Source organism: Nelumbo nucifera, chromosome 4, assembly GCF_055504915.1.
Source record: "Nelumbo nucifera cultivar China Antique chromosome 4, China Antique-T2T, whole genome shotgun sequence".
Classification (NCBI taxonomy): Eukaryota; Viridiplantae; Streptophyta; class Magnoliopsida; order Proteales; family Nelumbonaceae; genus Nelumbo; species Nelumbo nucifera.
Genome location: NC_142652.1, coordinates 80,558,081 through 80,584,425, shown reverse-complemented (window position 1 = coordinate 80,584,425; position 26,345 = coordinate 80,558,081). Strand labels below are relative to the sequence as shown.

The window sequence follows — 26,345 nt, the reverse complement described above, 5'->3', positions numbered from 1 at the left end:
CACACCTCTCGACACTTTCCTTTCTTCTTCTTTTCTTCTCTTCTTTCTCTCTCTTGAAACCCTAGTTTCTGCAACTCATACTTAACTCAGAAATATTGTGGTTTCATTCAAAATATTTTCTACGTAACTGAAATAAAGTAAAAAAGGCCAGACTGTCCCATGACATTGATACATACAACAACAGTACATAACAGACTTGACTCAGAAATGCTGTGGGTTCATTCAAAATGTTTTCTTCATAACAGTGAATAATTTCATTAGCTTTTCTGTTCTCATGACAATATGATTTTCTGTTTATCTTCTCAGGTTGCAGCCTCTAATATGTTGTATAACTTTTTTTATGTATTTTTGAGTTTCAGTTGCTGTTGGTGTCATTTGGTTGGTGATTCCTCATCACCCATTTTGATGTAATGAGTTTCTATTTTAATGAATTTTCTTTTTTATTTATTACTAAAAAATGTTGTATTACTTGAAAGTATATATAGTATCATTACCTGTCTCATCTCTCCAACATACTTAAGAAAATTGTTCTTCACTTTTCAGTAGTTGACCAAAATTTTGACATTCTTTGTTCATCAGCCAAAAGCCCATTATTTGTATTTGCCAATTTACAAGCAGTTAAAAATTCCAGCTAGCTGCATATTTTCCACAAATAGAGATTGACACCTTTATTTATTGATAGCATGTTACTTTATTAGAACAAAATGAGATAGACAATCAACAATAATAGGTGAGTGTGTCCATGGTTTTTGGCACTTGTATTTAAAACAATAAATTAATTGAATTATTAGATTGAGGCTTGAATTGCTTGTCATCGAAATACTACATTAACTGAAATATTAATTGGAATTTTGAATTTCTTTGTGATTGTTGTATAAATTCCTAGTACCAAACCTTAGTAGTACTTCACTCCCTATGCTAGTTTATACATTATACAAGAGAAAGATGGACGGTTGGTTGCATATGGTTCCTAATTATTTCCAATACTTGTGTTATTTACCACTTCCATCCTAGGAGAGTTGGTGTCAGTGCTATCCCTACAGGGCATTACATCCCCTTCCCAGCAGGTGCTGTCCCACACTTCTGATGGAGCATACCCCTCCCCACCCACACATACGATAAAACGACTTTTGTACTTAAAATTGAATTTATGTTTGGCTAACCTGCTTCCAAACCTTCTTCATTTTCTTCTTCTTAGCATTCCACTTGTTATGCCTTTCAATCACAATGAGAAATCTTCACTGTAGGTTTGCAAGTTTTTGGAGGTTTCTAAGTTGTCATTTTCACCGGAGTATGGACAAAAATTGAAAGAAGATTATGTCATGGTAAAGCATCTGCCGAAGATCCAAAAAGATGACGATAGAAAATGTTGTGCCTGCCCCTGGTTTAATTGTTGTAATGACAACTGGCAAAAGGTAACTGAGTCTTATTTCAGGAACATGGTTTACATTATCATGTACATAGAATCACAGATCAGTTTTCCACTCTTTCCATGGTTGTCATCATCATCAGAGTTTCAGCACATGCAAATATTAAACATTTGTAGCAACTTTTTGGAATCCTTGCTTTTATTAGTTGTCAATTTTTATACTCCCTCTTGAACAGATTCTTGTTATGGAGTTTTCCACTTGCATTGACCTAAAAAATGCTTCATTGGTTGACATGAAAGTTATTTTTTTTTTTAGAATTGCTTCCCATTTTTATAGGAGAAATTAGGCTCTTAGTTTCATAGTATAGATGTCTGTACAGCTTATCATCCTTATACCTTATCATATCTGTAGCAATTTTTAGAACTTTTAAGTGAGACTTGCCTTTTATTGGTATTGCTTATGAGATCTTTTATAATGTGATCTCATCAAAAAATAATAGCAATATGATGTATTACATTTTTGGATGTTGTATCATTGTTCTGAAAGTATCTTTATAAATGCACCATCATAAAACCAGGTTGGTTTTCTGTGTATATGTCTCCTCTGTAGGACCCACTGGATGACTGATTTGTCTGTTATGTAAAATATCTTTAGTATATTGAAGGAACATAAGCATTTAATTTCTAACACGTTTTGTTGACTTATGAAGTTTGTGGTGAAGTTGTGACAAGGATTGGATGATAATGATGATGACCTACAAACGTTTTTTCCTTGCTTTATCTTATTTTATTTTTGATAAGGGAGAGATTGTGGAGGATGCCACCCAAAGAATTATAGGATGGGAAAAATGGAGGGGTGAATCTGGAATCTTATGTGTTAGGCGAATAACACTTCAACTAAAAGGAAAATTCTATAAAAAAGTTATAAGGCCAGCCATGTTGTATGGAGCGTAGTGTTGGGCAGTCAAGAAACAACATGTCTAGAAAATGAGTGTTGCAAAAATGCAAATGCTAAGATGGATGAGTGAAAAAACTAGAAAGGATAGGATCAGGAATAAAGTCATTCGTTTGGACATAGGAATAGCCTCAATAGGTGATAAAATGAGAGAAAGTTGACTGGGTAGTCTGGTCATGTGCATAGAAGACCATTAACAATGCAAGTTAGAAGAAGTGATTTGTTACAAGTTGAAGGGGCCAGAAGGGATAGGGGTAGACCAAAATGGACATGGGTAGAATTAGTAAGAAATGATTTAAGCACTAATAATTTAACAAAGGATTTAGCTTTATCTAGAATGGATTGGTGAATCAAGACTCATGTAGCCAACCTCATATTGTGGGATAAAGCGTGGACAATGATGATGATGATGGTGATCTTATTTTATTTTTTATGAAGAATTTGTCATCAGACATTTTATCATAATGACTTAACATTTTTCAGATGGATAAGAGTCTCTTGGTGGAGCTAGAAAACCCATATTTTTGCTTATAATTTTTCTTTCAATGATTTCTAGTTAAAGTACAAACTTTTCTTTCAATGTTTCTTGACAGTTCAAAATTTAGTGCTTCAGTTTTGATGGTTATATAGCATGCATATCATTATCTTTTACTTCTGCCCGTTCTGGGTGACATACCACCCCCCCACCACTCTAAGAAAAAAAAGAAATAAAATAAATCTCTTTGTTGCATAGCTGTTAATTATTCTTCAATCTTCATCATTAAATTATAATGCCACACTGTGGGCATGTCTATAACGTGAATCCCTTTTTGGATCTGGAAAACCCATATTTTGCTTATAATTTTGTTTCAATAGTTTATTAGTTAAAGTACAAATTTTGTCAACAGTGTGCTACATTCTTTGCTCCTTTTTGGAGCTAAGCATGCACTACACATGTTTCTTGACAGTTAAAAGTTTAGTGCTTCAGTTTTGATGGTTATATAACATGCATATCATTATCTTTTATTTCTTCCAGCATTATGGATGACATATCCCCCCACCCTAAGACAAAAATAAATAAATAAATAAATCTCTTTATTGCATCGTTGTTAAGTATTCTTCAATCTTTAGCATTAAATTTTAATGCCACACTCTGGGCATGTCTATGACATGAATCCCTGTTAGAATACCATAACATAATTTTGTGCATTATTTGCTTATGACTATACCAATTGTTGACATTGTATTTGAATTGTTTCTAGGTCTGGGCTGTATTGAAACCTGGGTTCTTGACTTTTCTTGAAGATCCCTTTGATACAAAACTTTTAGATATTATTGTATTTGACGTGTTACCAGCATCAGATGGAAATGGAGACGGCCGAGTATTTTTAGCAGAAGAGGTGAAGGAACGCAATCCTTTACGTTATTCTTTTAAAGTAAGTTGCTCATTCTTTTAATCTTACGAAAGAATGAAGAATTGGTTCTCTTCTTTTGGTTTGGAGGATTGGGGTGACTTCAGTCTTTCATCTGGTTTCAGTATTGTTATGTAGTTTAGTGTTTACGTTTATCATCATGTAAACTGAACTTAGGATCAATTATTAACTGTTCATGGTTGTTTAAGGAAATATAATCAGATCCTTTGTTCAACTATTACACCTATCAAAGTAATCATATGCAGCTTAGGCCTGGTTTGTTTGCAATGCAGTTTCATTTGCATTGGTGCAAAAGTATGGCGATACAAATGATCTGATTGCAAATTTCTGATTTATTTTTGCTTTAGCTTTTGCCTTCTTTTGTTTGTTTGCATTATAGCTGAAGTAAAATGAATCCTTACCAAAGTAAAGTAAAATCCAAAGCAACAGTGTACCAGGATATGCAGTTTTCTCATTTGCACTCATCGCATTTGTATTAGTGCAAATGAAATTGTGCTGAAAACAATAAAGCTTGAGGAAATAAAAACAATGTAAATTGAACTATTGAACTCAAATTAATAGAACATTATTTTTGTTCATATATTATACATTTGATCTGACCAGAGGCAGCAATTGGTTGATATACTTTATTAAAAGGTTCACACCTATGTGGCCATGCTGTCAAGTAAACTGGCTGCCTACCTGGAAAATATATGCAGTTTATACTTCATCATGAAAAAAGTACATAATACTTATATAATTTTAATGAGTCTACTTGTTTTCCTAATAAATTTATTCTTTTTTACCTATGTAAAGTAGTAAAAATTTTTAGTGAAAGAAAAATACTTGTGGTAATAGACAGAGTTTGGAAACTAAGGAAGAAGAGCAAAAATAGTAGTTGAATGAGCTTACTATGATAAGAGCTGCTCATTGGGCTTCAATTTGTAAAGACTTCATTTGTGCTTCAATGGATTGAGGAAGAAGGAAGAAAGGAATAAAGATAGAAGAGGAAGAGGAGAGAAAAGTTTCAAAGAAGCCAAAAAGCTTGTCCCAAAAGGAAGGGTGTCAGATCTTGTACCACTAGTCATCCTATCTCACATTATGTTTCCTATGAAAATGTCTCACCTTCTTTTCATGCCTTCCTCTCTTCCATTGATAGTGTTTCCATCCTTAAAAATGTTGTAGAAGTTCTTACTATTCCTGAATGGGCAGATGCAATGAAGGAAGAAATCAATGCCTTACATAAGAATGATTCGTGGGAATTGGTGGATCTTCCGCAAGGAAAAGAACCAATAGAATGTAAATGGGTGTTCTCTATGAAGCATAGGGCAGATGGTACAATAGAGAGGTACATGGTTAGGCTAGTAGCAAAAGGGTTTAGATAGGTGTGTGGAGTGGATTATGAAAATACTTTTGTCCCTATAGCCAAGATGTATTCCATTAGAGTTCTACTTTCTTTGGTTGTTAACCTATACTACGATCTTTATAAGTTGAACATCAAGAATGCCTTCCTAAATGGTGACTTAGAGGAAGAGGTATACGTGGTTTAACCCTAGTTTTCATGCTCAAGACAGTGAGTTGAAGGTATGCAAGTTGAAGAAACCTTTATATGGTTTGAAACAATCACCGGGAGCTTGGTTTAATAGGTTCCATTTGGTTGTGCAGCAGATGAGCTTTAAGTAGTGCCAATCAGATATCACACTTTTTGTGAAAAGGGAATAGAAAGAGATTGAAGTACTGATAGTATATGATGATGACATAGTGATTACGAGTGGCTGGACTTCAGAAATACAAAGATTGAAAGAGTTTTTAGTTACGTAGTTTATCTAGGGCCTCTATTTTATTTCATAGGGATTGGAGTTGCCCGATCTCAAGAAGGGATCTTCATTTCTCGAAGGAAATACATCCTAGATCTCTTGAAGGACACAAGTAAATTTGGGGCGAAGCCTACCGACATTCCCATTGACCCAAATCGCAGGCTAGGTGATTTTGGTGGTGATCCCATAAAAGATGTAAAGCAGTACTAGAGGCTTGTGTGGGTAGACTCCTATACCTATTGTTGAAGATTAATCAGTTTTATGTTGTTTTATGTTAGTTGTTAGATAGGAGGTGGGGACCACATCAGTTATGTGAGTCCAAATTTTATTATGTTTTTGAGTCTTATATATGTTGTTTTATGTTTTACCGCCCTATAAGGGCATAGTTGTCTTTGTACTGTTCTTATATTTTTATTATAAATAATAAGTGAAGGGGGTGGCCAGATTATTGCTCTCTTTTCTTTTCAAGATCTCCTCTTCTCTTCTTCTCCTTCTCTCTTTTCTCTCTTCAAGAAACTACTTTTCTGTTCATATTTTTGAATTCAGCAGATTTCTACTTGGTATTAGAGCATCGGCTTGGGTTCTTGAAGCATTCTCATGCAGCCTTAGATCAGCCGACTGCATGAAGTAACAAAGGGCTGATCGATCTGCTATATATTGCCCAGTTCTTGGATTTTTTGGTGGGATCTAGTCATCAGGAAGGTGATCTACTGTTCGACATCAAAATCAGGAAGAACTGGAGTACGGGGAAGAGTCCCAAAAAAGTTGGACTCTTTGTTTTTTATCTGATCTTGGGCGCCCAAGTATTGTTAGTTTTCTTTTGTTATTCTGAAGAGGGCGGTTAAGTTTCTGGAATTTTTTGAGCCTCTTGGAGTGATCAATTCACTCTTCTCTTTGTTGGGAGGCATGGGGAGGAGAGAGATTTCTCTCCGGATTGGGCTTTCTTAGGGTTGATTTCTATATGTGTGAGATTGAATTGCTTTTGGAAGATCTCCAATCTATTTTTTTCTTACTGTTGAACTGTTTGAAGTAAGATGGAGAGTTGGAGTACTGAGGTGAAATCCACCGGTACCATGGGACTGGGTGTTGGAGGTAGTAGTGATATTTTTGGGTCTGGAATCATTACTACAATAAAACATGATGGTACAAATTATTTAGAGTGGGTACAATCAACCAAGATGGCTTTTGGTGCTCGTGAAAAATCAGGGTACATCACTGGGGAGGAGAATAAACCTGATACTGATTCTTCTCGGTGGGTGCAGGAGAGTTACATGGTAATGTCCTGGCTGTGTAATTTTATGTTACCTCATATTGGAAAAGATTTTCTATGGGCTAATACTGCCAAGGAGATTTGGGATGGAGTGAATGAAACCTACTCTCAGAAGCAAAATGTAGCCAGAGCCTATCAGTTAAGGAATTAGGTGATCAGTATAAAATAGGGAGAAAAACCTCATGTCATGTATTTCTCCATGCTAAAAACCTTTGGCAAGAAATAGATCACTTAGAAACTGTGGTATGGGAAAGTGTAAATGATGCAGCAACCTATCAAAAACTAGTAGAGAAAAATAGGGTTTTTGAATTCTTGGCAGGGTGAACCTTGAATTTGACATTGCTAGGCAGCGTATCCTTTCTAGGGAGAGTGTGACACTCTCTCAAGCCTATGCCTTTGTTTCTGGGGAGCAGAGCAGGAGGAATGTCATGCTGAGACAGCTTGGGATTAACCAGTCGTCTTTGTTAGTACAACCAAACCTAAGTCGAATGGAGATAGGGGGAGCAGTGAGACTAGAAGGGAAGATAATAAGGACTTGGTGTGTGATTATTGTAAGAAGCCTAAGCATACCAGGGATACTTGTTGGAAGCTTCATCTAAATCTTATGCCTGCCCGAATAAGGAACAAGAAGGGAAATGCGAATGTGGCCACTACAGGAGGCTCTTCGGCCCCTCTCCCAAACTGATTGGGAATCCATTGTAGTAGAAGCGGTGAAAACAAAATTGGAGAGGTTTGGACAGCTTATGAGTAAGAAAGATACAACTAGCTCTAGCCTTCCAGATGGACAACAGAGTGCAGGTGCCAACTACACCACTTCTTTTGCACATACAGGTAGTTCATATGCAATTGCAAATCTTGCATCCACTTCTGGTAAGGAGGGACCTCCCTAGATTATAGACTCAGGAGCATCTAAGCACATGCTAATGTTCCTACCCTTTTCAGGTCCTATCAGCTGTACTCTGGTAGAGACAGAGTCTCTACAGCAGATGGTTCACATATTCCCATTGTTGGGAAGGGGACAATTAGAGTGGCCAATGATATTACTTTATCTTCTATCTTACATGTCCCTAGACTTCATACCAACCTACTTTCTGTTAGTTCTTTGACAAAAAATTTGAATTGTTCAGTGACCTTTCTTCCTGGTAATTGTGTTTTGTAGGATCTGGTGTCAAAGAAGATGATTGGGAGTGGTCGTGAGGTGAATGGAGCCTACCTTCTGGATGAGATTCCGAGTCATCAAAGCCATCATGTTAGCAGCAGCAGTAGTAGTGGGTCAAAGTCAGCGAGCTAGATTATGTTGTGGCACAATCGCATGGGACATCTTTCTTTTAGTTCATTGAAATTTCTTTTCCCAAAGTTATTTGAGTCCGTTCAGTTATCTACCTTGGAGTGTGAGAGCAAGGTTTAAAATGTCGATGTCGATGGAAATGTCGCTTACCAAAATATATGTTAGAAATGTCGAGGGGAAATATTGTAAAAATTAGAGATATTGTGGAAATATTATGAAATATGTGGAATCATGCAAAGATATTTTGTAAAATGATAAAAGAAGCATTAATACATATTTCTAGACTATTATCTTATTCCCAACCATTATATAAAGCTAAGAAACTAAGATCAATAACAAATTAGTAAATGACGATTTACTTATTTATTATGCATTTTGATGTTTTTACAAGGTTATCTGATATTTTCTTTTCTTATTTTTAGTTCTGATTTATTATAAATTCTAATATATTTATTTCACACTAGTAAATAGAAATACATTTATTCTGATTTTTTAAATATTAAAGTTATAATACATTATGTTTTATTATAAATTTAATAAACTGATTCTCCTTTTTGTAGTATTAAGATTATGATAAATTCTGATTTCTTATAAAACTTAATGAATTTATTATGTTTTTTAATACTAAATTTATAATAAATTATGATTCAGTATAAAATTTATTCTGATTTTTTATATTAAATGTAGAATATGGTTTATTATAAAATTTAACAAACATTTTCTGATTTTAATAAATATTTTAAAAAATACTAACTAGTTAGTATTTTATTACTTGAAAAATATTTTATGTTTTATATTATAAAGTAATTAATTTATTCTTTTGTTTTTATATTTTGTTAATTCTTTTTATAAATATTTTATTTGAAATATTAAATAGAAATATTAATGGAATAACTATATTAATATACTGTATTATATTAATATAATATACTAATATATTATATTTTTAATGTACATTAGTCGACATCTTGTCGACATAGTAGGAAAAACTGTATTTTTTTTGTTATTTGGACCGATTTGGTCGACATTTCCTATATTTCGGAAATGTCAACCGACATAATGTAATTTTTATATTACCTCCAATTTTCATGTCGGCGAGCCTCGACATCGACATATGCCGGGTGACATTAGCGACTTTTGGCAACATTTGAAACCATGTGTGAAAGTTGTCAGTTAGGAAAGCATTGTAGACATTCTTTTAAGCCAAGTAATAAAAGAAGTAATTTTGCTTTTTTTATTTTTCACACTGATATATGGGGGCCATATCATATTCCTTCCATGGGAGGATACCGTTATTTTCTTTTGTTTATGGATGATTATACATGGTATTCTTGGATATATTTGATGAGATCACGGGATGAGGTTCCTAACTTGGTACGGTAGTTCCACCAGATGGTTCTCACACAATTTGGAGTGAGAACTAAAGCCTTCATATCAGATAATTCCAAAGAGTATTTTGAGAAGGACCTGACCACATTTTTTGGAGCATGGTATAATTCATCAGAGCAATCGTACATATACACTGCAACAGAATGGAGTAGCTGAGAAAAAAAATAGACACATTATGGAGGTGGCAAGAAGTCTTATGGTGTGTGCTTCAGTTCTTGTGCATTTCTGGGGAGACGCAGTTCTTACAGCCGTGCATTTGATTAACCGTGTACCTTCACGGATTTTGGGGTTTAAGGTGCCATTTAGCCTTCTTTTTCCGGATGGAGAGATATTTCACAGATACCTCTGAGGGTTTTTGGTTGTGTTTTCTTTGTTCACATTCTTGGCCCCCATCGCAAGAAATTGAATCCTAAGGCCAAGAAATGTGTTTTCCTTGGGTGTGCTCAGAACCGAAAGGGGTATTGTTGTTATGACCCTGTGTCGAGGAGCAGATTTGTCACTATGGATGTTACCTTTTTTGAACCCACCTTCTTCTCGAGTGGTCTCCTCAAGGGGAGAGTTTTGGGGAGGATAACTTGTAGTCTGTTCTTCTTTCTGTTTCTTTTGTGCCTCCATCAGTTCCATCAGCACCTCCATCAGTTTCATTGCCTAAGCCACTACGGGCAGCCTCACAAAAATATCAGCGTCGGTAGACGATGGTTGACTCCACACATCTTCAACCCACACCACTCTCTATCAGTCCTTCTGAAGCTCCATATTCAACAGATACAGTTCCAGGTATTCCCCTTGAGCTTGAGCCTACTATGTTTTCCAATGATAATGTTCCTGTACCTAACACTATTGTTGCAACTGATCCCACTGACCTTGATCTTCCCATTGCACTTCGCAAAGGGAAGAGAAAGTGTACAACCCATTGAAGGGATGAGAGATCCATCCTATGGACGCCCAAAAGAATGCGGAATAAGGGGCGAATTTCAAAAATTTTTCTCTCCCTTCAACTGGGAATCGTATTCCCCATTTAGAAAATCATATTTTCAAGGATCAATTCTGAACCATAAACTGAACCAGATCTGAACCAAAAGGAGTGGGAAGGATTATACCTGATACGGAGAAGTAATATCTCCCAACGAAGGTGTTCACGCCCAATGAAGGATCCAAAGACTGCTCCCACTGAAGATGACGCAGTGCAGGTGGAGCAGAATCAGCAGTGTTCTTCTCCAAGAACTCTGTCCTTCGCAAGAATCAGCAAGATGGTATGTGAGCACAGCTTCCTTTCAATCCTTTCTCAAAGGACTGATGTCAAGATCCAATCATGACTTCTCCCACAAGTGGAGATCGAACTGGCAAACAGGGCGGCAAGAACAGGGAGGCGGCAAGAGAGTATTTGCAGGGAGCAGAATTCTCTCTTCTTGATTTCAGCACTAAAGAAAACCTGATGATCTGTGTGTTGTGTGTCTAAAGGCTGCCGCCCCCTTCTTCTTTTATAATCTTAAAGGGATCAGCTCCTAATCAGATTAGGAGTTGCTAATCCAAATCACATTTGGGTTAGGAGTCCCTTTAAGTGATAAGGGATAATCCTTATCTTATCTGGAGATCAGATCAACCATCTCCTAATCTGATTAGGAGGTTTCTAGATCTAAATCTTATTTAGATCTTGGACTCTCTAAGTGGATAGGGTCTAAGCCCAATCCTATTAGCTGATCCACTTCAGATTTTGCCCCTTTATTAACTAAATAAACAGCCCAGTTCGAAATGGGCTTTAGGCCCATTAAGCTTATGTGCTCACTTAACCCTCTTAACTGCTGCCCAGTTGGGCTTCCTTGTATGGCGTGGGACCCAAGCATTGATCTACACATCAACCACATGGGTTCGGCCCAGCCTTTGTTACAAGGCCTGGCCGAATACACTGTTAAAGACAATGCACCCCTTGAAACCCATCGAATGGGCTCCACGGGCCCAACACTTACCCTAAGAGGTCCCTGGGCCAAGCCACCTTGTAACACCCAGGGACTGTGGGCAGATGCAAGATTAGCCCATCAGGTATTAACCTCAATGGTCTTACACTTAACCTCTCATCCCATAATGATCATACACTGCCCGACAAGAGAGGACCTCTCCCTTGACTGCAAGGAACAGTGTTGCACTCTCCACTTATATGGATCCCGGGAATTAAAACCTTCTTGCAAACAATTTAGAAACCATATATATATACTTTTATATCTTATATAAAATATATTTTGCAAAACAAATCTCAACGGTTGAAATCGGCTGCCGGTAGTCTTGGTTTCCATCAGTGAGAGTGCATCCCCGATCATTACCTTTGTCCGACAAAGGGGCTGATCCTGTCACTATGATCACCCACTCAGATGAATTCTCGGACTGTCCCAACATACCCAGGTTTTGACCCCCGCTAAGGATCTCACTGATTGGTACATCAAAGATAGCCCAATCCGACACCTAGTGCAGTATCATAATCGAGTCTAGGGGTCGGGTGTAACTTTCCAGTTTTGCCCATCAATCTCCAAGGTCCAGGGCAATACTGGAAATCTGGTCCAGTTCAAAGATTCAATTAATCCTACACTGTATGTGCCTAGGGTCTCACCCTGGCAGCTGAGACAGGCCACCCCAACCGACTTGGTGGCACTACAGTGTCAGCCTTGTCAGGATAGGTCTCCCCAGACCGACCCACTGGCTGTGAACATTCTAAACTAACACGAGTCTCATTAAGTGTCCAGTTTAAGGGTATTACACAGAAACATACCAAGGGAACATGAATCAAATATGTATCTTTATTCATTTACAATAAACTCATAAAGTACATCATTCTGATTGAAGCTAAGGGCATACAAAACTGTCTAACAGCTCTCACTTGCACTTAGGTCCAATCAGGTACTAGCCGGAGTCCCATGCTTTCCACGTGTTTCTCAAACACTTTCTGTGATAGTGGCTTTGTCAATGGGTCTGCTACATTTTCCGTTGACGCTACCTTCTGAATCAGGACGTCCCTTCTACCAACAATCTCCCGTAGTACGTGGTACTTCCTCTCGATGTGCTTCGACTTCGAGTGGGCTCGTGGCTCCTTAGCCTGAGCAATGGCTCCATTGTTGTCACACAACAATGGGATGGGTGATGTGCTGGACGGAACAACTCCCAACTCGTGAACGAACTTCTTCATCCGCACAGCTTCTTTGGCAGCCTCACTTGCGTCAATGTATTCGGCTTCGGTCGTGGAGTTTGCAGTGGACCCCTGTTTGCTGCTTTTCCAGCAAACAGCACACGATCCTATCATGAAAACATATCCAGATGTAGACTTTCTATCATCTGGGTCTGACTGGAAATCAGCATCTGTAAACCCCTGGATCTGTAGTGAGCTACCGACGAACACCAGACAAAACTCTTTTGTCCTTCGAAGGTACTTAAGTATGTTTTTCACAGCAGTCCAATGCTCCTGCCCTGGGTTGGCCTGAAATCTGCTTACTACACTCACCACCTGAGCAATGTCAGGACGAGTGCACAGCATGGCATACATGATGCTCCCTACGGCAGAGGCATAGGGAACGTCTTTCATGCCATCAATCTCCTCAGAAGTCTTGGGAGACATCTTCTTGGAGAGAGTGACTCTGTGCCTGAAAGGAACATTTCCTTTCTTGGAGTTTTCCATGCTGTATCTTTTGACTATTTTGTCAATATAAGCAGATTGGGATAATCCAATTATCCGCTTCGATCTATCTCTATAGAGTCGAAAACCCAGTATATAGGAGGCTTCTCCAAGATCTTTCATGGAGAATTGCTGCGAAAGCCATACTTTCACTGTAGTTAACATTCCTACATCATTCCCAATGAGTAGAATGTCATCTACATATAGAACCAAGAAGGTAACCTTATCTCCACTGAACTTCCTGTAGACATAGGGTTCATTCGGATTCTGCTCGAAGTCAAACGATTTGACAGCAGAGTCAAAACGGATGTTCCAACTTCTAGAAGCTTGCTTAAGTCCATAAATAGATCTATTAAGTTTACATACCATGGTTTCCTGACCTGCAGCAATGAAGCCTTGCGGCTGCTGCATATAGATATCTTCAGTAAGATCTCCATTCAGGAATGTAGTTTTGACATCCATCTGCCAAATCTCATAATCATGGTATGCTGCTACAGCTAGCAGGATCCTAATGGATTTAAGCATGGCCACAGGCGAAAAGGTTTCCTCATAATCGATGCCTTCTTTCTGAGTGTACCCTTTCGCCACTAGACGAGCCTTGAAGGTCTCAATCCTGCCATCGGGGCCCTTCTTCCTCTTGTAAATCCATTTGCAACCGGTTGCTTTCACCCCGGAGGGTGGATCTACTAGAGTCCAGACTCCATTGGCCTCCATTGAGTCCATCTCTGCTCTCATGGCCTCCACCCAATTCTGGGAATCTATGTCCAACATAGCTTCCGCGTAAGTCACGGGATCCTCCTCACTAGTCAAGGTTTCCACCAGGTAACTATCCTGATCATAACCATAACGGACTGGTGGCCTGGATGCCCGAGTGGATCTTCTAAGTTGGTCACTACCTGGAACTTGTGGGACATCTCCCACTGCTCCTGAGTTCTCCTCATCAAGATCAACTTCCTGACAATGGGTGTCCAGGATATAGTCGGTTTCCAAGAATTGCGCATTTCGACTGCAGAACACTTTCTGCTCACTTGGGTCATAGAAAAGGTAACCTACAGAGCCTTTTGGGTAGCCTACAAATAGGCAACGGCTGGTCTTAGATTCCAACTTGTCTGCACTCGTTCTTTTAATGTGTGCTGGACAACCCCAAATCTTCAAGTGTCTAACACTTGGTTTCTTTCCGGTCCAAAGTTCATATGGAGTATTCGGAACCGATTTGGTTGGAACCCGATTCAGCACGTAAATCGCAGTCTCTAATGCGTAACCCCAAAAGGATGTGGGTAACTCTGAGTGTATGAGAAGCCACCGGACCATATCTAATAAGGTCCTATTCCTCCTCTCTGAAACACCGTTAAGTTGTGGTGTAGCAGGAGGAGCTAATTGTGACACTATCCCATTGTCCTTTAAGTAGTCCCTGAATTCGTCAGAGAGATATTCGCCACCTCGATCTGATCGAAGGGCTTTAATTTCTCTCCCTAACTATTTCTCGACCTCTTGTCTAAACTCTTTGAACTTTTCAAAGGATTCAGACTTGTGTCTCATTAGGTACACGTAACCATATCGTGAAAAATCATCTGTGAAGGTGATGAAATACACGTGTTGATTTCGTGTCCTAACACTCAGGGGACCACATACATCAGTATGTATTAGGTCAAGTGTGCCTGTACATCTTTCAGGCTTACCGTTAAATGGCCGTTTCGTCATCTTGCCTTGTAGGCAAGACTCACAGGTGGGAAGATCTTCTACAGCTAGAAAATCCAAAGGACCATCCTTTACCAACCTTGTGATTCGGTCAACACCGATGTGGCCAAGTCGGTAATGCCACAGACACGTGGGATTAACTGTATCACGGGCTCTCTTCTTGGGGATTTCAGCCGACGTAGTTTCGGTTATGTTAGTTTCTAGAGAAGGATGTAGAACATAGAGACCGTTCTCCAGTTCCCCGTATGCGATGAATCTGTTATTTCTTTTAATAGTAATCGTATTACTAAAGAAGACAGAATAACCATCTGCACACAGTTTTGAGACAGAAATCAAATTTTTTCTTAAATTTTGTACATAAAGACAATCTTTCAGTACAATTATTCCTTCTCTAAAATATAATTCCACGGTTCCTATGGCCGCGGCTGCAACAGTTGCAGTAGTCCCCAAGTAGAGTGACTTCTCCTTCACTCAGCCTTCTGCTTACCTTGAACCCCTGCAGTGAGTTACACGCATGAGTTGAAGCCCCGGAGTCAATACACCAGGATGCAGAAGCTACCAATAAATTGGTTTCTATAACACAAGTTTCGAAGTTACCTTTCTTGGATTCCAGGTAGGCAGGACAATTCCTTTTCCAGTGGCCGGTCTTCTTGCAGAAGTGACAGGCATCCGATGCTTTGTCTTTCTTCAGCTTCTTGCTTTTAGTGGCTTTCTTCTGAGGCTTCTTTGCCTTCCTCTTTCTCTTGCCTGTCTTGCCAGCTTCAACAAGCATGGCTACAGGCTCATCCTTTTTAATCAGTTCTTCAGCTCTTTGCAACATATTGCTGAGCTCTTGTAAGCTGACATTCAGCTTGTTCATGTTATAGTTCATGATGAACGGATTAAAGGAAGGAGGCAAAGAGTTAAGGATAGCATCTATCTGGGTTGCAAGGTCCAGCCCGGATCCAAGAGCCTCCAGTTCGTTGATGTATCCCATCATCCGAAGACAATGGTCGTGAACTAGTTGACCCTTGGACATTTGTGTGGTCATGAACTATTTCAAGACCTTTTGTCGAGTAGAACGATTCTGCTCTTCATACATTGTCCTGAGACTGTCCAATATGTCTTTGGCAAGTTCGATCTGATCGAACTGCCTCTGTATCGGATTGTCCAAGGAGGCAATGATGTAACACCGGGCAAGGGAGTTTTTCTCCTCCCATTCTTGATAGTCTCTCCTTCGGGCCTCAGAAGCCCTATCTCCCGAACGCTCCGGGGCAGGATTCTTTGCCACTTTGTCAAGTTTTTCAGAAGCAAGGACCAGCATAAGGTTCCTATACCAGTCAATATAGTTTGGGCCCTTCAACTTGTTGTCATCAAGTAGCTTTGCAAATGATCCGTTTGCCATTTTCTGATAAAAGAGCAAACATCAGTCCACGACCTAATTTGATTCATGTTCATGTCATAGATATGGATTTTAATCTACGATCCATTTCCATTTATTCATCTCTGAGATTTCCCTCATTTCTCAGTGACGGAGACTACGGGTTGTCTCTGGAAATGTGGGAAATCACATAGGGTGCATGAAGCCAACTGTTTCAGCTGCATAACCCCACCACCTTTCTGTGAAGGATCATATCCACTCATCATATGAGTTTTCCCTTTGGCCTCTGTCAGACAAGGTTCAGAGCTGTTTTCAGGTAAACCTTTCTGTCCAGTGAGTGCTTACCCATCATATTCGTGAACGCCAAGGTACCGTGAGAGAGTTCCCATTTTCTGGTGAAGCCCCTCCCACATCGGTCTATGACGCCCCTATCATCTTATGAAACACTTAGACAAGCCCAACAGCAAATGGATAGCCCATTTTCTGGTGCGTTTCCTCATTATTGAAGGACCCATCCTCGTGCTAATGATGGAAGGCCTTTAGAGAGTTCATCATATGAATCTCCCTATCACATGCACTCATATTATATGGAGGGAACAGATAATTACGCCCTAGTTCTATCTTTAGGTCAAACCAAAGTGGCTCCCACTGACTTTCATAAAGCCAGATTTTGGTGGGCCTAAATCGGCTAGGGTTCCGCACGAGACCTCATGATGAGGTGTGGGGCCCACCACTGAGGGAGGTCATCCAATGACCAAAAGGGACACCATGGCAATGATGTGCATTCAGCCATGGTGTGCGAAAGAGCCACTGTCGATTGAGCATGGGCCAAGTACTTATGGCCCATGTACGTAGCACATCACACATCCATACATCACATGCAGGGATAAATTGATCCAATCAATTAATTATCTGTAAAGCCCATTTGAAGCCCCTTTTAAATCCATAATATTAACCATTAATATTATCTAGGTATATGGGCCGAATGGTTCAACCCATATAGCTTTTAAGGGTTAGGTGGGCTTTTAGCAGTTTTAACTGTTTAAAACTGGGCTTTTACAGGTTGGGCCGAATTAACCATTTAATTAAATATCAATCCTTAGGCCCATCAGTGGGAAAATTAGGGCTGACTTTCAGCCTTGATTAAACCCTAGATTCGGTCCAAACAGTTTGAACCAATCTTGAATGGGTCTAGGGTTTGATCTTTAATTAAATCTTTAATTCAAGAAAATAATCTGAAATTAATTACTGATAAAAGAAAAACAACAATCAGTAAATTAGGGCTGTTTGCACAATCCATCTTGCAAAACAGAGGTTAGATCACAGAATGCAGTTTCACAAACTGCAAATCGCAGATGGCGATTCTCCCATCTGCGAAATCTTCTTCTCTGCGAAATCTCCCTTTCTGCGCCGCCATCTTCGATCCAATATTAAAATAAATAGAAATCCTATTTCTATTAATAATTACATCAGATCGAATACCTATACATTGAGTCTAGAAAAAAAAATTATTTACAGACCAAATGTAATAAATAAATCAAGAAACTGCAAATCTTGCAGGTTCCCTGCGCAAACCAAGATTTCGATCTCCTCTTGTACGAACAGCCCATAAATCAAGAAAATCATAAAGAACAATTCTAAATAATAATCAGATTTATATAAAATTAATTTCAGATTATTCGCCCATTAATTTTGGGAACAAATTTCCCTAAACCCATATCTGCGCAAATTGGGTAGAACACCTTCTGCCCAATTGCGCAGGTTCAGATCTGAAACAAACTGGTTCAAGATTTGAACCAGGGCTCTGATACCACTGAGGGGATGAGAGATCCATCCTATGGACGCCCAAAAGAATGCGGAATAAGGGGCGAATTTCAAAAATTTTTCTCTCCCTTCAACTGGGAATCGTATTCCCCATTTAGAAAATCATATTTTCAAGGATCAATTCTGAACGATAAACTGAACCAGATCTGAACCAAAAGGAGTTGGAAGGATTATACCTGATACGGAGAAGTAATATCTCCCAACGAAGGTGTTCACGCCCAATGAAGGATCCAAAGACTGCTCCCACTGAAGATGGCGCAGTGCAGGTGGAGCAGAATCAGCAGTGTTCTTCTCCAAGAACTGTCCTTCGCAAGAATCAGCAAGATGGTACGTGAGCACAGCTTCCTTTCAATCCTTTCTCAAAGGACTGATGTCAAGATCCAATCTTGACTTCTCCCACAAGTGAAGATCGAACTGGCAAACAGGGCGGCAAGAACAGGGAGGCGGCAAGAGAGTATTTGCAGGGAGCAGAATTCTCTCTTCTTGATTTCAGCACTAAAGAAAACCTGATGATCTGTGTGTTGTGTGTCTAAAGGCTGCCGCCCCCTTCTTCTTTTATAATCTTAAAGGGATCAGCTCCTAATCAGATTAGGAGTTGCTAATCCGAATCCCATTTGGGTTAGGAGTCCCTTTAAGTGATAAGGGATAATCCTTATCTTATCTGGAGATCAGATCAGCCATCTCCTAATCTGATTAGGAGGTTTCCAGATCTAAATCTTATTTAGATCTTGGACTCTCTAAGTGGATAGGGTCTAAGCCCAATCCTATTAGCTGATCCACTTCAGATTTCGCCCCTTTATTAACTAAATAAACAGCCCAGTTCGAAATGGGCTTTAGGCCCATTAAGCTTATGTGCTCACTTAACCCTCTTAACTGCTGCTCAGTTGGGCTTCCTTGTATGGCGTGGGACCCAAGCATTGATCTACACATCAGCCACATGGGTTCGGCCCAGCCTTTGTTACAAGGCCTGGCCGAATACACTGTTAAAGACAGTGCACCCCCTGAAACCCATCAAATGGGCTCCACGGGCCCAACACTTACCCTAAGAGGTCCCTGGGCCAAGCCACCTTGTAACACCCAGGGACTGTGGGCAGATGCAAGATTAGCCCATCAGGCATTAACCTCAATGGTCTTACACTTAACCTCTAATCCCATAATGATCATACACTGCCCGACAAGAGAGGACCTCTCCCTCGGCTGCAAGGAACAGTGTTGCACTCTCCACTTATATGGATCCCGGGAATTAAAACCTTCTTGCAAACAATTTAGAAACCATATATATATACTTTTATATCTTATATAAAATATATTTTGCAAAACAAATCTCAACGGTTGAAATCGGCTGCCGGCAGTCTTGGTTTCCATCAGTGAGAGTGCTTCCCCGATCATTACCTTTGTCCGACAAAAGGGCTGATCCTGTCACTATGATCACCCACTCAGATGAATTCTCGGACTGTCCCAACATACCCAGGTTTTGACCCCCGCTCAGCATTACCTTCGTAAACCTTCCAAACCATCCTCTCGGAGATTGTTTGAGACCGTATAGTGCTTTCTTCAACCGACAAACTTTGTTCCCTTTAATGCCTTCTCCAAAATCCGGTGGAATGTCCATGTATATCTCCTCTTCTAGATCACCATGGAGAAATGCATTTTTTACATCAAACTGTTGCAAATCCCAATTATAGTTAGCAGCCAACGACTGTAACACCCTTACTGTATTCATTTTAGCTACTGGGGCAAAAGTCTCTTGATAATCTACCCCATAAGTGTGTGTATATCCCTTGGTTACCACGCGTGTTTTGTACCTTTCTAATGACCCATCAGATTTGTACTTAATTGTGAACACCCATTTACAACCTACCGTCTTCTTGTTTCTTGGTAGATCCACAACTTCCCATGTGTTGTTTTTTTCTAATGCCTCCATTTCCACTCTCATGGCTTTTCTCCACTCCTTATTAGAAAGTGCCTCGGCTAGAGTATTAGGAATTGGAATGGTGTTAAGGCTGGGTAGAAAACTTTTATGGGATTTAGAGAATTTTTGGAATGATACATATTTGGCTAAAGGGTACAATGGGTGTTTGGTACATTCTCTGGTTCCTTTTCTCAGTGCAATAGGTAGGTCATACTCATACTCAGACTGTGAAGGTGTAGGTTCAGGATCTAAGCATCCCTCAGTTCTAGGATTAGGAGTTGAATCTTGGACTTGCACAGGTTGAGGATCTGGATTTTTCCTCCTAGAGTAAACCTGCATATATCTCACATAATCATGCACATCATTCGTGGGGTTAGCAGTGTCCGAATTTGGTTCAATGGTCAGGTTGTTTGACTCTTGTTGAGACTTGGGAATGTGGGGCTCAGAGGAATGTGACTCAGAGGGATCTGATTCTTGACGATTGAATGTCTGTGAGGAGGGTAAAACATCTAGGGAGAGTAGATCCGATGCCTTATCTTCCATTAATGAGGGCTCCCTCTGAAGATAAGGTTGTGAAAAAAGATTTTCCTTCCTCAAATGTGACATCGATGGAGGTGTAGAATTTTCTGGTGGCTGGATGATAACATTTATAACCTTTCTGAGTTGGGGAATATCCCAAAAAGACGCACCTGATTGCTCGTGGGTCTAATTTTCCCTTATTATGGACATGAACAAAGGCAGTGCAGCCAAAAATTCTTGGTGTGAGATTATTTGAGGCTTGAATATCAGGGTAAAATTGAGAAAGGACTTGTATTGGTCTTCGGTTGTCAAGAACTTTAGATGGTAGTCTATTTATGGTGTAGGCAGTAAGGACAGCTTCCCCCCAATATTGTTTTGGCACCTGATTTTGAAAGAGAAAAGCTCGGGTGGTTTGCAAAAGATGGCCATTTTTTCTCTCAGCTACCCCATTCTGTTGGGGAGTGTTAACACAGGAGGATTCATGCACAATGCCTTCTTTCTGAAAAAATGGGGACAAATTCTGATTAAAATAATCTGTAGCATTATCAGATCGAAACCTTTTAATTCTCACACCAAACTGAGTTTGGACCATGTTATGAAAGTTGGGAAGAATCGTACCCACATCAGATTTAGACGTAAGAAGAAAAATCCATGTGACCCTAGTGCAATCATCAATAAAGGTGACGAACCATCTGGAACCAGTAATGTTGGGAATTTGAGAAGGGCCCCATATATCCGAATGAATCAAATAAAAAGGAGTTGAAGATCTTTTATTATTGATTGGGAAAGAAACCCTTTTGTGCTTAGCAAGTTCACAAACATCACAATGAAAGGTTTCAACATCAATTCCTTTAAACAAGGAAGGAAGCATTGTTTTTAAAATAGGAAATGAAGGATGACCAAAACGGAAATGATGATGCCAAATTAAATCTTTATTGGAGGTAGATAAGAATGACTCGTGTGTGACATGCATAACAGTGTGAGATGATTTGCTGGTTGCTTCAAGGTAGTAGAGTCCATGTCTTTCCTTAACAAGTCCAATCTTCTTCCCCGAAACCCGGTCCTGAAATACACTGTAAGAAGGGAAGAACACAACATTGTAGTTCACATCCTGGGTGAGTTTATGTATAGAGATAAGGCTAGTGGATAACTTAGGAACATGAAGCACATTTTTAAGTAATAGGGATGGAGTAATTTGAATATTCCCAATCCCTGCCACTGTGGTGAAAGAACCTTCAGCAACAGAAATTTTTCTATTACTAGGACAAGGTGTATAGGTGAGAAAATGTAGTGAAGAGGGTGTCATGTGGTTAGTAGCTCCAGAATCAAGAATCCATGGAAAAACACTAGCCGAGGCATGTAATCCTAGAGATAAAAACTCACTTGAGAGAGCAAGAGAGGTAGAACCACTTCCTGGTTTCAAGGATTTCAGGAAGCACCTTAGCCTTTCAATTTCTTCATCATTAAATGGTCCCTGACTTGAGTGTTCTTGCTGCGGGGTTGTGGAGACATTATGGGCCTGTTGAACTCCTTTTGAAACTCCTCGATTTCCCCATTCCTTGCTGGATGTGGGAGGTTTCCCATGAAGTTTCCAGCACCGATCTTTCGTGTGTCTGGGCTTCTTGCAATAGGTGCACCAGAGGTTATCGTTAGAGTCACGGGTGGTTGTGTCACGAGCCAAGTTGTGATTGTTCTCACCCTTTGAACCACTGTAACTTCCTTCCCTTGCCACCATGGCTGAGCCTTCGGGATCTTTAGGCTCAAGCATGATTCCACGGTGGCTTTCCTCAGCTCTGACAAGGGCTATGACTTCATTCAATGGAGGCACTTCTTCTTTGCCAAGAATTTGTATTCGGACCTTATCAAATTCAGCATTCAGTCTGACCAAAAATTCATACACCCTATCTCTTTCAATAAAATTCTTCAAGATCACAGCATCATCTGCGCACTTTGTCTCAAGAACCCGATAATGATCAAGCTCATGCCATAAATTTTGCAGCAGATTTGCATACTCTGTAACACTCCTGCTCCCTTGTTTGGCTGCCACAGTCTTCACTTTGACCTCATAGACACGAGCAGCGTCATGGGCTTTGGAATAGGTTTGTCGGACAGCATCCCAAATAGCCTTTGCAGAGGGAAGAAACATACAAGTATCACTGATCTCGGGTGTCATTGAACTCCACAACCATGACATAATCATGGAGTCCTCTTCTTCCCAAGCATCAAAATTTGGCTCGCCCAACTTTGGTCCTGTTCCAAGGAGGTGACTAATTTTTCCTTTTCCCTTCAAATACGTACGCACTAGTTGTGACCACTTCAAGTAATTCTGGCCATTCAGTCTATATGTTGCCTGAATATTATGTAAATCACCAGTGTGAGGATGAGAGTTTGTTGCTCCTTCATCGGTTTGGACGGGAGCACTTGTTGCAGTCATGTCGGACATTGTTAATGGAGAAAAATAAGGCCAGCAGGAAAGGAGAATAAAGGAACACTTCTGGTTACAGATCAACACTGAAGGCCAGAAGAGAAAAACACAAAAAACTGGCAATGAAGGCCGAAAAAATCTCAAGGTTGACAAACCTGGCTCTGATACCATGTTTTGGAATGGTAGAATACTGATATGTTTCATTCTATTGCCAATGATCATATTTATACAGTAAGCTACTGCAATAAATAGAAAGAAAAGAAAATAGAAAGAAGAAAAAATAGAAAGAAGAGATAATAGAAAGTACAAAATTAGAAAGAAAGAAATAGAAAGAAAAAACTTTCTAAATCAATCCTTCCACAATCCTAGGAATATATACAATTCTATTTTCAGATCTGAACCAGTAACCCCACGTTTTCCAACACTTCTTAATCAGTTCTTCGGCCCTCTGCAACATATTATTGAGTTCCTAGATGTTAACATTTAGTTTGTTCATGTTGTAGTTCATGATGAACTGATTGAAGGAAGGAGGCAGAGAATTTAGGATGGCATCCACCTTTGTGACATGGTCAAGCCTGGATCCAAGAGCCTCAAGTTCATTGTTAGAATGTTAGGGTGATGTTCGGCTGATAAGAGTTCTTATTAGCCCATTCTTATGTTTAACTTATCTTGTAACTGGGCCTGTGTTAATGGTTCCAATCCTGTTTAATGATTTAAGTCATCTGGGTGTCCCATCACTAATCAGGGGCATCCCAGTAATATCTTGTACCTTGTACTATATTCATCTATAAATAAAGGACTGGTCGACTGGCTAGTACAGTTCGACATTCTCTTCAGTTCTGTGGTTCTCTTCTCTTCTTTGCTACTTCGAGTATAGCTCTCCAGATTACATGGTATCAAAGCATTAGCTCCTTCCTGGTTTCAGCAGGCGCACTCTCTTCTCTTGCTGGTTTTTCCTCTTCTCTCTTCCTTTTCTGGGTTGCTACAGTGAAGACCTAGGAGTGTAAGCAAGTTCGAACCTAGGGTTTCTCTTGGTTTGTAGGACTCAAGGGAAGTAAGACCCAGAAGTAGATGTCCTACTAGATTATCTCCAGCAAATAGTAGCTATTAGGCTACTAAGAGAGGTCTGTATAGGACAGACCTAGTTGAGGACTGATTTCAGCAGTCCTAGCACTAGCCGAAAGGGGGAGAGCTTCCTCTACAGTTGCTGCTTCGTGCTCCAGCAAGACTTGCGCAGAACAAGTGGTAAAGACTTAGCCTTCTCTACAGTTGCAGCTTCGTGCCCCAGCAAGACTTGCGCAGAACTGTAGTAACTTTAGTTACAGATTTTCTTCAGGTCGGTTATCAGTCCTACTTTGTGAACTTCAGTTACTGCACTGCACAGTTACTTCAGGTCGCAGAACAAGCCCTAACTGAAGTAACTTCAGTTACTAGCACTGTGAACTGTTCAGTTACAACCCCTTACTTGCACAGTCCTAAACAGCACTGCACAGTACCCGAACTGTGAACACTTCTACCAGCACTGTGAACACTGTGACCACTTCGGCCAGTTCTAAACAGAACCACCTACAGCACTGTGAACAACTCTTGGACTGAAGTCAGGATGTCCTCACTATCCGGCGAAGTTTCCTCTAGAGATAACAGACCTGTTACTAGGTCCTCAAACCTGGAAAACCCTAATCTGCACAGCTTGCAGATTACAAGTGTGCTGCTAGATGAGTATAACTTCAGAGAGTGGTCTGTCTCAGCAATGTTGTTCATTACCTCTCGTGAGCTCACAGGCTATTTGGATGGAGACAAGAAACAACCAGAAATTGGCAGTCCTGAATACACCGTGTGGCGCAAGGAAAATGCCACAGTCATGTCTTGGTTGCTGGCCTCTATGACTCTAGGGTGGCCAGAACTGTTCATCACTTCCCCACAGTTGCTAAAATTTGGGAGAAAGTATCTAAGACATATGGCCAGAAAAAGAACAGTGCTAGAATCTGCAGGCTGAACCAAGACATTGCAGCCCTAAGGCAAGGAGACATGTCCGTGGCAACCTACTTTGCAACACTGGAAGGCCTCTGGGAAGAGCTTGACCACCATTTGATTTTGGATTGGGAAAATGCTAATGATAAGGGGAGGCATGACAAGCAGATTGAGGAGGGCAGAGCCTTCAAGTTTTTGGCGGGTCTTGACCCTGTATATGAAGGTATAAGGTCACAGATTCTAGGGAGAGATGAATTACCTGAGTTTCACCATGTCTACTACCTGGTGAGGAATGAAGAAGTAAGGAGAAAGGAGATGCAAGTTGACTCCCAGACATAGTCAACAGAACTGCCTGGAGAACATTCAGCCTTAGTCTCCACTAAGGGGAATAGATTTTCAGACAAGAAGTCCCTCAAGTGTACACATTGTGGTGGTGAGAAACACACAAAGGAGAAATGTTGGGTCTTGTACCCTCATCTGAAGCCAGCTGCTCTGAGAAAGGACAAAAGGCAACATAAGGGCCACACAGCAAGTGGGAATCTTGCCACCAACAATAGTAGTGACAACTCACAGAGTACTCAAACAGTGTCATCTTCCACCGCAAGGCAGGCTGCCGACTCCTCTGGACCAAGTACTTCGGGCTTCACAGCTAGTGAGGTAGAGGTTCTCAGCCGGGCATTAGCCCGTCTGAAGAACAATTCTTTAGCTTCCACCTCTCTTGCCAAATCAGGTACAGCCTCTACATTTAGTGCATTTAGTTCCATTAATTCTACCTCTTGGGTGATTGATTCCGGAGCCACTGACCATATGACACATATGTCCTTATTCTCTACATATCATTTGTTGTCTGGCCAGGATAAGATGAGAGTAGCTGATGGGTCCCTCTCCACCATCTCTGGAAAGGGGGTGGTTGACCTAAGCAAGGATCTCTCTCTTAAATCAGTCCTACATGTTCCTACTCTTACCTCAAATCTGTTGTCTGTTTCAAAGCTTACGAAAAATTTGAACTGCAGTATAACTTTCTTTCCTTCTCATTGTGTCTTCCAAGACAGATTGACGAGGAGAACGATTGGGAGTGGTCATGAGTATGGGGGCCTCTACTATTTTGATGAAGATGTCAGCTCAGCCTTGCAAGCTTCTACTACTAGTCTGGAAAGTGTGGAGTCAATACCTAGGCTGTACTTGTGGCATGCTAGGCTAGGTCATTTGTCTTTTTCTTCCTTAGCAATGTTGTTTCCCGAATTATGTAAGGGCATTCCGAGTCAGAGTTTAATTTGTGATGTGTGTTTAATATCAAAACAATGTAGATCAATGTATCCAATTTCTAGTAATGAAATTCAAGCCCCTTTTGATTTGGTTCATTTTGATGTTTGGGGTCCTTCACCCATTGTTTCCATTGATGGATTCCGTTACTTTATCAGTTTTATTGACCATTATTCTCAGTGCACTTGGATTTATCTGTTGAAAGGACGTGATGAAATTCCCCGGATAACTATGAT

At 40.1% G+C, this 26,345-nt stretch overlaps 1 protein-coding gene across 2 annotated transcripts in view; it reads left to right on the top strand.

The window, feature by feature from the left end:
• Nucleotides 1-26,345, top strand: part of LOC104589011 (phospholipase D zeta 1-like) — a 189,508-nt gene that overhangs the window by 30,042 nt on the left and 133,121 nt on the right. For both annotated transcript variants that reach the window (XM_088886667.1, XM_088886666.1), the window contains exons 5-6: nt 1,248-1,415; nt 3,566-3,739. In XM_088886667.1, the coding sequence (XP_088742793.1) occupies nt 1,248-1,415; nt 3,566-3,739 (342 nt within the window). The remainder of the gene's footprint in view (nt 1-1,247; nt 1,416-3,565; nt 3,740-26,345) is intronic.